This window comes from Podarcis liolepis (assembly GCF_965112155.1).
Source record: "Podarcis liolepis genome assembly, chromosome: 3".
NCBI classification, from domain to species: Eukaryota; Metazoa; Chordata; class Lepidosauria; order Squamata; family Lacertidae; genus Podarcis; species Podarcis liolepis.
The window spans coordinates 31,394,440-31,408,738 of record NC_139557.1 but is presented as its reverse complement, the minus strand read 5'-3'; the positions used below and the strand labels follow the sequence as shown (position 1 = coordinate 31,408,738).

The window sequence follows — 14,299 nt, the reverse complement described above, 5'->3', positions numbered from 1 at the left end:
GTTCCCCCTCTCACATGGAAAACTGCTTTTTGAAACTCGGAGACTTTCCAAAGCAATTTGTGATATATTTATTGCACAATTAACTTTGGAGACCAGAAAAAGTCAATAAAATTATGGAGTACAATAAAGCAATCTGGGTAAGTACAAAATTGCCTATAAAAAGATGCAACATTTAAACACACACGAAAAAGCAAGCTGGGTAAATACAAAACTACCAATATAAAAGATGCTGCAATTAAAACATGTACAAATTGCTCTATTTATCCACTATATTACTTTATTTTGAAACCTCAGAGGGGCTGAAAAATCACAATGGAACTGGTCGTGACTGTTCGTTCCAGGAAGTTTGAATATAATAAATGCACTGGAGCATCAGCTACACTTTATTGTATGGTATGCATGAGATCCAGAAAGACTAAGGCTGCTGGAGAAAGTGCAAGTTTTGCTCTACAGACACCCTGAATAGCTCAGAACCTATAGGACTTAAGAAACTGCTATCTACTCTATGGCTTGCTGCCATCTCCATAATGTGCCAGGAGCCCCTTCTTAAAATACACGTTCCTAAACTTGCAGCTATGGAATTGCTTCCACCTGGGAAAAGACCAGACATGCATTTCTAGCAAGTGGAATGGTCCAATGTTTTCTTTTGCAACTAACTTTGAGTAACTGGGGTTAAGTGGAAAGGAGACTCTCTCAAGTCTTCAGAGGTCTACATTTAGTTGCTATATTAGCCCTATTTTAAGAAGTACTGTTAGCAGCATTCACTAATAATAAACACTGAAAATGCTCTACAGGCATAAACCCACCACTGAAACTGGTGCATAAATGATACGCAGACAGGTAGAGCAGCAAACAAGAATTGCGACAGTAGAGTTGTGTGAAACGCACAGGCTTCCAAACTTTGCTGCAGTGAGTCAGCTTAAATACTCCAGTAGGGAGTGTTATGGGGGGTGTGTGAAATTTAATTTTTACAAATTTCTTCAGGGAGGAGGGGGTCTTTAAAAATATGTTTTTGGGTGTGAGAAATGCAGATCTGCTATTATTTTTGTGACTGGACAATATCCTGGTAAGTCTATGTCTGATGAAGAAACACATAAACTCCTTTCGGAAAAGCAAAGAATTTTAATTTTACCTTTTTGAAAATGCCAGGTAATGCTAAATAATAAAAAGTGCACATAAAAGAAAATAACAAAAAGTGCACATAAAAGAAAAATGCCCTAACTGCCAATTCCTGCATAGCAGGGGTTAAATGAGATGACCCTCAGGGTCCCTTTCAACTTTGCAATTCTATGACTCTATGCCACAATTCCTAATGCAGCAATGTGATGAAACAGCCATTATGCATGCACTTGAGGACCCCAAACATATATATGTATAAAAGCTAAAATTAAAGCTAGAAATCATCCTGTAGAATAGCAATAAAGACACATCATCATGGTCTTTCCTCACCATACTTCCCTGTTACAACATAAGCCCCTGTGGGACAGACATCCCTCACTGAAGATGGGTGCTGGCCAATATTTTGGGTGTGTTGATAGATAAAACTTCCCCTGTATTCACAAAGCAGAGTTCATTTAACTGTTTGTGGTAGCATTTACGATTTCACAGCAGAAACATTATAAACTTCTGTGAAGGATGCCCAGCATCCACTCCCCAGGGGCCAAAGGCTCAAAGTATGAGGAGGCACTTCTGGAACAGAACTGGATCATGGCGCACCGGACCATAGGAGGGGGAGAACAGGGGGGGGGGAACCTTTTTTTCTTGTTCTCCCCCTCTAAACAAGGTGCGTTCTGTGCATTCAAGGTGCGTTCACCCGAAGCCTCTGGGGCACAGCGGGAGTTCCCGCTGGGCTCTGGAGGCTTTGGGTTCCTTTCGACCTGCTCTTTGGGGCTGGCGGGGGGGGGAGTGCTGCTCTCCCCCACCGCCAGCCCCAAAGACCAGGTCGGGGAACAGCGGGAAGGCGGCGCTCCGCCTCCCCGCTTTCTCTCGAGCTTGTGGGGCTGGTGGTGGGGAGAAGCAATGCTTTCCCCACCGCCAGCCTCCAAACAAGGTCGGGGAACAGCGGGAAGGCAGCGCTCCACCTCCCCACTGTCCCCCGAGCTTGTGGGGCTGGCGGTGGGGAGAAGTGCTGCTTCGGGATGCAGGCTGCTATCCGCAAGTCTTGGGAGCCCGGCGGGAATTCCCGCCCAGCTCCCAAGGCTTGCGGATATCTGCCCGAAGCCTAGGGCGCGCTGCGCAGCGCTTCCCAGGCTTCAGGCTGCTATCCTCAAGCACTCCCGCCGCGCTCCGAAGGCTTGTGGATAGCTTCCTGAAACCTGGAGAGCGAGAGGGGTCGGTGCGCACCGACCCCTCTCGCTCTCCAGGCTTCAGCGAAAGCCTGCAGTCGCTCCATAGGACGCACACACATTTCCCCTTCATTTTTGGAGGGGAAAAGTGTGTCCTATAGAGCGAAAAATACGGTACCTAAAATCCTGTAGCCTCCAAGGAGTCATTAAATGACAGTGCAATGGTCTGTCATACTTTACACCCCCTTTTCCATTGCTATATAAAATTCTATAGGAAGTTTAGGCAATGTGAAGTCACAAGTAGCTCAAGATACCTGGTTCCAAGGCAGCAGAGATCTTACCTGTGCAGCATTCCCCACACCCAATGCCTTACTTAAGTTGGGCTCTACAATGTTCACAGACATGGTGCCCACCTAAGCACTTTATCTCTGACAAACTAAACTATCTACACCCAGAAGAAGTCACTTGGTTCAAAACAGAATCTTGTTTTGATGCAGAGGATCTCACACTGTTCAGATTATTACACAATCTATCTCACATTTAAACAACAGGCCTTGGGTTTCTTCAACCATTTGTTACTTGTAAGACACTGCTCTCATTATAATGACTTTCTCTTTCTTCAACCTGGCCAGTCCAATTTCCCATGTATGAAAATTATTCAGGGTTTTTGAAAAAACAAACAAACTCTCTTCTCTTTTCCAAGCCTTCAACTTTGTTCACATACCCCAAGTTTCCAAGTTATTTCTTTTATTTCTAGTACTTACTTTAGTTTTTGCTTGTCAGCCTCCTCATCTACCCTGTTAGCAGTAGTCTCAAATACAAACTATTTCAAGAGCCAAGCGTAAACCTGCAGAGCAGCTTAAAATCCATCTTGAGACTTATTTCTCATCACAGTGACAACTGAAATGTTGTAGACTTTTTTTTAAACCCTTGTCAGTTTTTATCATTACTTTATGCTGCTTGTTCTGGTCCCCTCAAATTCCCCTCTCTCCAATCTACTCATACCATTTCACATTACGTGCTTATTGCAATGGCTGAACATTATTATGTGCTACCTGAATGAATGACACTACAAAGTGCTTCCCTGAAACACATTACAAATACCCAAAGGGCACACTCTAATTGCACTTCTTGTTTGCAGCCAGCTACACAAAGAAAATCCGCAAAGAAAACTATGTAGGGAAGAAATCTCTTAGCCACAAAAGCTTCATTATGTATTATTTTAAAATGCAATAATCTAGGACACTACAAAACAATTTGTCAGGCGTGACTGTGTAAACATGAATAGTATAAACAAAACAAATAGGTTTGCTAAAAATTCCTATAACCTAATAATTAACAAGCCATATTCATGTTACGTTACAGCAGTGCACCTGTCAGTTTCACTGACCCCCCCACCCCAATTATTATTAATTGCATTTAGTGACTGCTTTCTACATAACATGCCTCAAAGCAACACAAATATAAAAAATACCAAACAACATGCCAACCATTTAAAATCAAATACTGTACACAGAATAAATACAACAGAACAATAACAACCTTCACAGAAAAGTGTGTCCTATTAACACACTTTACTGCCGGGGAATTAAATAAATTCTGGTATTTTAAACCCACCTCCATGGACATAGACATCAATAGGGACACGGGTGGCACTGTGGTGTAAACTAAGGTTACCAGATTTTTTTCAATGAATCCGGAGACACTTTTCAACTTCAATGGATTTTGTCAGGGGACTGATTTGTAAACCCGGTGACTGTCCCTGGGAAATGAGGACGTCTAGTAACCTTAGTCTAAACCACTCAGCCTCTTGGGCTTGCCGATCAGAAGGTTGGCAGTTCGACTCCACGTGTGACAGGGTGCGCTCCCGTTGCTCTGTCCCAGCCTAGCAGTTTGAAAGCATACTAGTTCAAGCAGATAAATACATACCACTGTGGTGGGAAGGTAAACATTTCACTTTAGATATCAATATCAATGAATTAAGTATATTGTTCTTGAAATCAGGGGGATATGAAGGCACAACACACATCTCATGTGTACAAACGCAATACAATTTTAACTAATTCATCATGGGGCAGGCACACAAAATCAAGAAAACGCAGTCTTTCCAACAGCAACAAATAATGCAAGTGATATAATTTGTTCCTTTAAAATGATTATTTAACATCAAATGACAGTACCAATTTGCATGGGATTGAAACAGCTTGTTATTTCTCCAGAGCAGATGCCATAGGAAAACAAAACTTCTTGAAAAGGGTAGTGTTAGTATTTCACTGACTTCCAGTAAGATAAACCGGCTATTAAGGCTTGGGTACAGAGTCTACCATGGCACCTTTGGAATATACAATATTCCCATAACAAAGGAGTAATTTTTCTGTAGTTTTTGACAGTTGTGTAGAAGAGGAAATCTAAAAGGTATCAGGCATGTGACTACTTTATGTTTCTCTCTGTGTGTGCACATGCTTAAAGAAAGACAGACAATAGTATGATTCACACGGTATTTCAGCAACACCAAATCTTGTTATTAAATATCCCATCTAATATACCTCATTTCAAGTCTGTTTGCTCTTCGAAAGCAAAAGTACAGTGTTAATGAATTTTAAACCAAAGCTTCTGAAAATGATTCATTAACTGTCTCCAGGCTGCAAATGCTCCAGGATGCAGAGACTCTAAGAAAATATCAAAAGCTAGTCTACTACACAGAAAGTTTAATAATTAGACTAAGACCCTTCCTGCAAAAATGTGCCCTCCAGCAGAAGTGTCGCACTTGAGGACACAAGAAGGGGATCCTTGGATGTGGAAAGTTTTTCCCAAAGAGGCCTTCTTGGCCCCATCTTTGCCACCATCTCAGCACCAGCACCAATATCTTCTCTCAGGCATTTAATTGTTGATTTTATTGCTGCAACTTTGAGGACATTTGTTGGCACTGTTATTTTTACAGTGATCACGCTGGGATTGTGGAGCTTAACTGTTTTTTGTTTTAGTGCACAGCCATTTGCAATTTTATTTTGCCTCTAGCTTTCGATTTTTGCTAATAAGACATTATGGCGTCTTCTTAGCGAACAATAATAAAATACTGCAAATCAATGGTCAATCAAACATTGATAAAAATTAAACAAGCCTTGGCTTTCAACTGTACCGTCCAAATACTGCTATAAAAACACAGAACCTCCCCCATCTTTGACAAGTTCATATAACATGCAGCTACAAGGAAAAGAGGGGTGGCTTCAAAGAGAAGTACCAGCAACATTCCTGCTTGGTCAGGCTCAAATTTAAGTGCGTTGAAGTAAAGCAGTGGAGGCCATATTGATGCTTATCCACGTTTAGCTTCATGAACTTGGGCAGGAAGCCCTTCAAGTTAGAAGGGGAGGATTGCTTCTTTAAGCTACTGTAAGATAACTTGAGTCAACACTACTAACAGATGCTTTATGAAGAAGAAAAGGTTAGCACGTAACGGCCCTTTTATGCTCAATGTGTTACAGCCACCCAGTGAAAAGATTTCTTGTACAGGTCATTTAGCCCCTAATCTAAAATTAACATTACATACTTAGGAAAAACCATCCATTTTTAAATAAGCACGTTATTAAAATGTTTACCAATTACAAAAATCCTGCGGCAAACATTTATTTGGAAGTATGGCCCAAGGATTTATTGGAGCTCTCTTTGAAGAGTGCATTCATAAGATTACACAGCTTTATGGAACTACTCCCATAAGAAACAGCAACAAATCCTTTAAGACAGACATGTGGATTTAGGCAAGCTTTATTCACTGCATAACTCATGACTGTTGAATTGTATAATCAGACATTCCACAGCAGCATTTTAAATAGACATGCTCTGACATCAGATACAGTTTTCTTATGCTCCAGAAGGGTAGGCTGACTTGTTGTTTACCATGGAACCGATCTTACCCCACAAGAGGAGGGGGGGAACCTGATGCATTCTAGATGTTGCTTGGCTGCAGCAGCATCCCTGACCACTGGTCATGCTAGCAAGCGCTGATGGGAATTTGAGTCCAGCGCCTACAAGGCCATGGGTTCCTCAACCTTGCATTATGTAATAAAATTCTGTGCTGCTGAATTCATCATCACAGCAAGACGAAATATTCAGGAGATTCAGGATGAAGAAACTCTGTCAACCTCTCCCGCTTCCTTCAAATTCCTCCTCAAAACCACATTTTTTGTGTGACCTTTGGCTTATCTTTCGGGACAGGTTTCAACTACATGTACAGTGGTGCCTCGCAAGACGAAAAGAATTCGTTCCGCGAGTCTTTTCGTCTTGCGATGTTTTTCGTCTTGCGAAGCACGGTCCGTCGCAACTGCGCCTCTTCAAGCGGCTTTAAAAAAAAGCGCAAGACGTTTTCGTCTTGCGAAGCAAGCCCATAGGGAAATTTGTCTAGCGAAGCAACGCAAAAACGGAAAACCCTTTCGTCTAGCGAGTTTTTCGTCTTGCGAGGCATTCGTCTTGCAGGGCACCACTGTAATGGAATTTGCACACGTTTTCCTGCCCCTGTCCATCTCTTCCTCCCAACCCCTCTTGTTTTCCTGTTGTTTAGAATGTAAACTCCTTGCGAATGAGGAGCCCTCCAGGTAACTTGAACTTGCATATACATTAACTGGCATGGTTCTAACATTGTGCAATACCACCATGGTCAGCAAACTCGGCCAATGGAATGCATTACATAGATTTCATAGTCTTCAAACATGTTCATCGGGGAAACAGGTGCTTGTACCTCTTTCTGCTCTTCTTGGGCGCTTAGCTCCATGATGTAGAGCACAAGCATTGCATATATAAATGCAGGTACAATCCCTAGCATCTCAGGGAACAGTGCAGGGGAAGATCTCTCTGAATGAGACCTCAGAGAGCTGCTGTCAGAGTAGAACGCTGGGGCTTGCTGAACCAACAGTCTGACTTGGAGTAAGCCCACTTCATATATTCATATGTCAAGCAGAGCGACAGAAGGAGTAAACCTATGCTAATATTACCACTAACAAAAAAACACCTCATTTCCTACCAGCTTTTCTCGTTGGTCTCTAAATATTTAGCAGTAACTACCAATAACCTTTCTGTGCCTGTTTTACTATGTGAAAACTGATTCAATATATTTTATGGTAACCCTCCACTTTTGCATTTAATGATGTTTCTATACCCCTTAATCACCAAAACTTCTAAGAGATTTACATAAAATATAAAAGTATAAGCCACTTACTACACCGAGTAGAATATACTGAACTTGATACTTCCCTCAAACCACTTTCTTCAATGTTGTAATGCTGCGTTACATTTCATTTAGTCACATCCTTCAACACGTGAGATTTATTATTTTCCTTCTTTCTCTACTAAGGCTACAATATATTTGTTAGTTGGCAGTTGGCAGCATACTGTAGCTCCTCACGAACCGTTCAGAGGTTTTATTTAAGCAATATTCAAATTCTGTTAAATAAATAGATCAACTACCAAGGAAGAAAGGGGGCCGATGGGGGAGAGTAAATAGGCAGCATACAATAGAACTGTGCCCAATAATTTGATTTTCCATTTTTTAATGTTAAAGCGTTTCCAATAAGGTTAACACAATTATATCTATGCACATTAATTACTCAGGAAGTTTATCATTTCCCAATCAACTGCACTTCCAGTTGCCCAGGAACCTAACTGCCACAGTTATTTCTTCAGCAGATAAAATGTAATAACAGCTTTGTGGGGAGGAAGAAATTGATGGAAAGTAGGAAATTAATCGGCTACCATAAAATTTTCCAAGTAGAATCTCAATTAAATAACATTTGAAAATTAGATTGAAAGGTCTAAATGAATTTCTGTTAACATGAATAGGAAAGTCATAAAAAACCAGCCATTTCATAGCTTGGAACATCTGGAAAGCGACAGATTTAAAAATAACCAGAGAGAACATTTCAGATGAGAACTGCTGAACAGAAGAAGATTTTAGAAAATGTTTGTGCCATGTTATTCACCTGCAGTATAACAGTACAGTATGCATGCATTTATAAACATATATTAAAGTACTCCACAGTGCTAACTGTAATGATTTTGCAATTAATGGCGCTGTACTCTACAATCTTGATTTCATCACAGAATTCTCTTCATTAAATTTGTACGACTGTAAGATAGTAGTATCCTATAGAAATGCAGGTGCAGTTTGGCGTATTTCAAGTGGATCAACTATTTCTGTGAACTCTTGTTCTCTCTGGACCTTGAACCTGCAGAGATGGGTGGGAATAATCTCAGCAGCTGCATGACAATGAATGTTACGAATGTGATATTGTTGACAAAAATGAGAGGCGAAATCATTACCTGTAGCTGAAGCCTGGCTGTTACTTTATGTGGCCTGCTAATGATCAGTTGCTACAGTTATAAGGAAGCTGTTGCAGGCCTTACTGGTTTACAGTCCAACCTATCAGCTTATATTCGAGACAGGAAAATCCCAAAGGTCAAGTGCTGATAGGCCACTTAATGGACACTCCCTTAGCTCATAGCTATAGGCCTGCGATCTGGAAACTACAGACATGTAGGTCAGTGGTCAGAGGGTCCTGGCTGAAATTGCAGAAAAGGACAATATGGTGTCAGCATGGTCTGTGTGATTACTGGGGGCATTTCGTAGAAGGAAGAGACTGAGGAAGCAGCAGCAGAATGCTATCCACACAATATCTGTATCACTGATGGTGTACTAAGGAGACACAGCATTACTAAAGGTTTTAGAGCGTCAAGTGAAATTTTTAGGGAGGAAAGTGTATTTGTAATATGTTTGAGGATTTGTAAACCAGGTCTTCCACAGTTAGGTGGATCCTCTACTGCAGTGTTCCCCAAACTTGGGTCTCTGGCTGTTTTTGGACTACAACTGCCAACATCCCTAGTTAGCAGGACCAGTGGTCAAGAATGATGGGAACTGTAGTCCAGAAACAGCTGGAGACTCAAGTTTGGGAAACACCGCCCTACTGTCTAGGAAGGGTTTGTGTATGGTACAAATGGGCAACTCTGCCTCTACTGCTATTTTTCCGCTCCAAAGCAGAAAATGTTTCAGGGAATGGTTTGGGCACCAGTTCATAAAGGCGCCCCAAATCTTCCACTGTGAGAATTCTTTCTCTCAACTCCTTCCGACAAGTAGTTGGAACATGCATTTCATGTTCACAATTGAACTTCTAAGACTGTTGTGGAAACCAAAAGCCGACAGGGGTGACGATGGGAGGTCTGAAAAGCCAAGAAATTGATAAAATTATTACACCGTGTGTGTGTGTGTGTGTGTGTGTGTGTGTGTGTGTGTGTGTTTTAAGATGTCGTCAGGATTGCTCAGTGAAGAGCAGACTGCATGCCCCGTCCTACTCTGTGGCAGGTTCAGCAGCTGCTATAGGCACATCTTTTAAAAAAAAAAAAACCTAAACAAAGACAAAAGGAGCTAGAAACAGCTAGTTCTGTTAGAGGAAGTTCCCACAGCTTTTGCCTATATAAGACTTGACCTTTCTATAGCACTCTCATTCCGCATTTGTAATATCACATTGCACCAGCCTTCTGGCCAAACCTGAGTGCATAAGAGCCAAAACCCTTTGTGCTACACCCTTCAGGCCAGTTTATTTGGCTGAACAGCTTTATTTGGCTCTATTAAATCCAACCACATTGGGGCTGATCCAAGCAGTGAGTTATTTGTTTTGAGAAGCTCATCATAATAAGCCTTTAAGGTATAATCTACAGCTGTCCTTTTTTTTTTTTGTATTCCTTTGCCCTTTGGGAAAGAAGTTAGGGTGCCTTTTATTTTATATATAAGTTATGCTTACTATCCTCCCTTTGCCAAATGGTCCCAGGGCAGGGTTACAGAAAACAGCAAAATTTAAAACAATATATAATTCATTACACTGGTCAACAACAAATTTGTTGTCTGAGTTTTTTCAGTTGATTTAGGACGAATCTGATGCGCTGAATGCAAAAATCACATTGGTTTTGCTCAATCAGGTCAAGTTTTTTGAGCTATGGCCACATGTCACTTTTTTACGTTTTTGTTCACATGTATGCTTGTGTGGAGCACTTTAGAAGAACTTGGTGGGGGTAAAATGCCATGTCGAATAATTGTTTTGATTGGAAATGATTATTTTAATGACAAGAAGTATTCAGGTCCGATAGTTCTGGGTGATTATGTCGAAAAGGGATCAGTTTGAAGTCATAAAACCTCGAAATCTTCCATAAATTGGTGCGGCAAAGCATAAAGTTGGGGGATCAAAACTAAGTTAATGGGGCAGCTGCCCCACGAAGTATCCTGATCTTCAATCAGCACGTCGTCCTGTAGCTCATTGTGATGAAATTCCAGTGCCTATCTTCGGAGAACTTCCTGACATTAGTGACGAAGATGCCTCCAGTGCTGAAGGACATGAAGAAGAAGAAGTGGTTCTTGAAGATGATGCTACACATCCATTTTCCCAAAAGGAGTTGAATGATCTAGTTCACGACCTCAGCTTGTCAAAGGACTCTGCCGAACTGTTGGCATCCAGATTGAAGGAAAAAAACCTCCTCTCTGACACCAGCTTCTTCCGCAACAGGCATCAAGAGTACCTCTGTTTTTTCTCGGAAGAGAAGGACTTGGTGTACTGTGCAGATATTGCGCAGCTTCTGCTCAAGCTTGGAGTGCCACAGTACAAACCCAAAGATTGGAGACTGTTCATTGACAGCCACAAGCGATCACTGAAATGTGTTCTGCTACACAGCGGCAACCAGTTTGCCTCTATACCCCTGGCTCAGTCGAGTACACTGAAGGAGAACTATGAAGCGGTGAAGTATGTACTGGAGAAAATTGGTTATGATCAGCATAAGTGGTTTATTTGTGTTGACCTGAAGATGGTGAACTTTTTGTTGGGACAACAGTCTGGCTTCATCAAGTACCCATGTTTTCTGTGCATGTGGGATAGTAGGGACTGTGCTCAGCATTACACGAAGACGGACTGGCCTGTGCAGGAGGAATTGGTGCCTTGCAAAGAAAGGAACGTCATCAACGACGCTCTGGTGGACAGAGACAGAATACTCTTCCCACCACTGCACATCAAGCTTGGCTTAATCAAGCAGTTCACCAAGGCTCTGGACAAGGATGGTGACTGCTTCACTTACTTGTGCCAGGCTTTTCCAGGATTGACCATGGAGAAGTTGAAAGCTGGCATCTTTGACGGTCCTCAGATCAGTCAGCTCATCAGAGATCCAGAGTTCAGAAACTCAATGAACGAAGTGGAACTGGAAGCATGGAAGGCATTTGTTCTGGTAGTGAAGAACTTTCTTGGCAACAATAAGGCCAGAAACCACGCAGAACTTGTCAACAACATGCTGACTGCTTTCAGAAACCTGGGCTGCAACATGAGCGTCAAGATGCACTACCTATTTTCACATATGGACCGGTTTCCTGAGAACCTGGGTGCAATGAGTGACGAGCAGCGGGAGAGATTCCATCAGGACATGAAAGAGATGGAGACCAGGTATCAGGGTCGCTGGGACGCAGTCATGATGGCTGACTACTGTTGGACTCTGAAGAGAGACCTCCCTGCCGCTGAGCATTCCAGGAGTTCCAAGAAACGGAAGTTCAAGCCCTGAAGTTTGAAAAATGGTGAAGCAACATGCAATTTACGTGTACTTACCTTTATCAATGCCCACCATTCAGTTTACAGTAAACCTGACCTGATGGAGAGAAACGGATGCCATTTCCTGATTCAGCAGTGCAAAAATACCCTAAATCAGTTGTAGAAATCTAGACAACATTCAAAAAGTAAAAAATTGTTGCCCAGTGTTATGCTTCCAAGGGGTCCTAACACTTGGGATGCTGCTTCAGCAGCAGCAGCAGCAGCATTCTAGGACATAATGGAGGCTCTGGGTCAGCCCTCCTTATTGCGAGACTCTGCTGTCCTCAGTGCCATGGAAGTTTAAAGGGAATGAAAGAGCGGTGCAGCCCCTCTGAAGAAGCACTGGGTTGATGGGGCCACGTCCTTTCATCAATCAGGCCTTGCTATCAATCAGGAGAAACAGGGCCATGAAATTTCAAAGAGGCTCTGAAATAATAGGTCTTCATTTTAAAATACTCAAGCCAATTCCAAAAACTGATATTTTTGACGGCGGAAGGTACTTGTCCATCACTGAAGAAAAGCAGGTTGAATGAGAAAATAAATGGAAGATGAAATGGGATGGGGCAGAGAAGAGAAATAAGCAAAACCAAATGTACTGTTACCAAGGCATGCAACAAAACAGTTTTCAATCAGAATGCAATAGCTGGTCAGTACTAGCATTGCAAAAGCCACTTCCCATACAAAATCTACACTGCAGAACACATGCAGGCTTTCCATACATGGATTATACTTTTTATCCAAGTTGGGAGTAATATATGAAGCATGGCAAGAGGTAGAAGCACAATGCTTAGGGTTGCCACGTCAAAAACTTCAGAAATGGAGTCCTCTCTTCTCTGTATGTGCAGTAAATCCCAAACAAGGGAACAAGGAGGGGAAAGGGATTGCAGGGACTGCATCTGTCCCAGAAAGTCTCCACAGAGTTCTATGGAAGGGATGGGGAAACCTGCAGCCTCACAGGTGCTCCAGCTCCCATCGGCCCCAGACAATATGGCTGATGGTCAGGAATGATGGCGGGGAGTAGGCCACAAGCACTTGGGAGGGCACAGGTTAGCCATACCTGTTCTATTGCAACCGAATGTACTGAGCTGGAATAAGGTGAATAAGCAGGTCATGGTTGTCCAGGGTGTTTTTTTTAATCACTCTGAGGAAAAACAATTTTTTTCTCCAAGGCCAGGGAAGGAGGAATTAATTAGTTCCTAATTTAAAGCATAAATACATTTCATTACCTTCTGGTACCACAATTTTCCTATTACATGGAAATAAAAAACAGTTTACTCTTCCTCCTTGAGGTCTGACTTAATTCACTATTACTTGGCAATACAGTAGCATTTGTACTGTCTTCAAAGTCAGATTATAATAAATGAATATTGACACCCCAAACAATGATTCTGGCTTTCTTCTGACTCTGCCTTTTTTCTTTTGGGAAAACATTCCCACACGCCTTTCCATCCACGTTTTCTTTTCTGGCTTCTGCACTAAAAATGCTTTCATCCCAAGCAACCACTATTAATTAGGAGCAAATCCCATTTTACATGGCGCTTGCCTCTAAGAGGCAGAGGATCGACGGCAACAGCCTGCCAATTCCAAGAACTTTTCTGAAACAGCCATTAACTGGGTCAGGAGTAGCCTTCCAACTTTTCACATGCTGAAATATTTACACGTCACTTAACTCAGCTGCTGTAAAATGTTCCAGGCCACTGGGACAGTTTCTGTTCCAGGATGCCAAGTAGCATGACCCTTAAGGTTGCGGCTGAAACTAACTTTAAAACAAGAAAGACTAAATATTTCAACAGCTTCCATTGCTATGTTTTCAGCTTAACCAGTAAGAACTTTGCACAACCCTACCCTTCGCCGCCTATCCAAAATTCAGGCTGCCCTATGAAATTGACGATTTCAAATTTAGTTTGAACAGACATGTCTGATGCCATTCTGGAATAAGGAACAGACGCAAAAATAAGGAGAAATGCTTGAAATAAACATCATATTGCAGTTCTAGGCAGAAGACCGCATAGCACAAGGGGTGAAAATGAATCTGATACTGAACCATGGGGCCATTTTACACACGACAATAAAATTTATATGCTGTGGAAACACATGGGCCTATCAGCCACATTTCCCCCAACAATATTTGGAACATAGGAAACTTTCCCTTAAGCCAAGTCAGACCAGTAGTCTTTCTACCTTAGTATTGCTTACAGCGACTGGAAGCTCTCTCCGGGATTTCAGACAAAGGTTTTTCCCAGCCCTACCCAGAGAGGCCAGTGACTGAATGCAAACCACACCGAGATTTGTCCCTTCCCCCTAGCAAATACTTCTGTGCGAACACAGAACTCACATACATAAATGTGAGTTGCAATTGCCTGAACCGCCTAGAACAGTGATGGTCAAACTTGGCCCTCCAGCTGTTTTGGG

At 42.1% G+C, this 14,299-nt stretch overlaps 2 protein-coding genes across 2 annotated transcripts in view; one reads left to right on the top strand and one right to left on the bottom strand.

The window, feature by feature from the left end:
• HPCAL1 (hippocalcin like 1) overlaps nt 1–14,299 on the bottom strand; it is a 76,522-nt gene that overhangs the window by 51,167 nt on the left and 11,056 nt on the right. The gene's annotated exons all lie outside the window — the stretch shown is intronic.
• Nucleotides 11,181–14,299, top strand: part of LOC310702417 (uncharacterized protein) — a gene marked incomplete at its 5' end in the record, with an annotated part of 62,752 nt that continues 59,633 nt past the window's right edge. Inside the window, one exon of the mRNA XM_083493895.1 lies at nt 11,181–12,053. Within this exon, the coding sequence (XP_083350021.1) occupies nt 11,181–11,861 (681 nt within the window). The 3' untranslated portion in view covers nt 11,862–12,053. The remainder of the gene's footprint in view (nt 12,054–14,299) is intronic.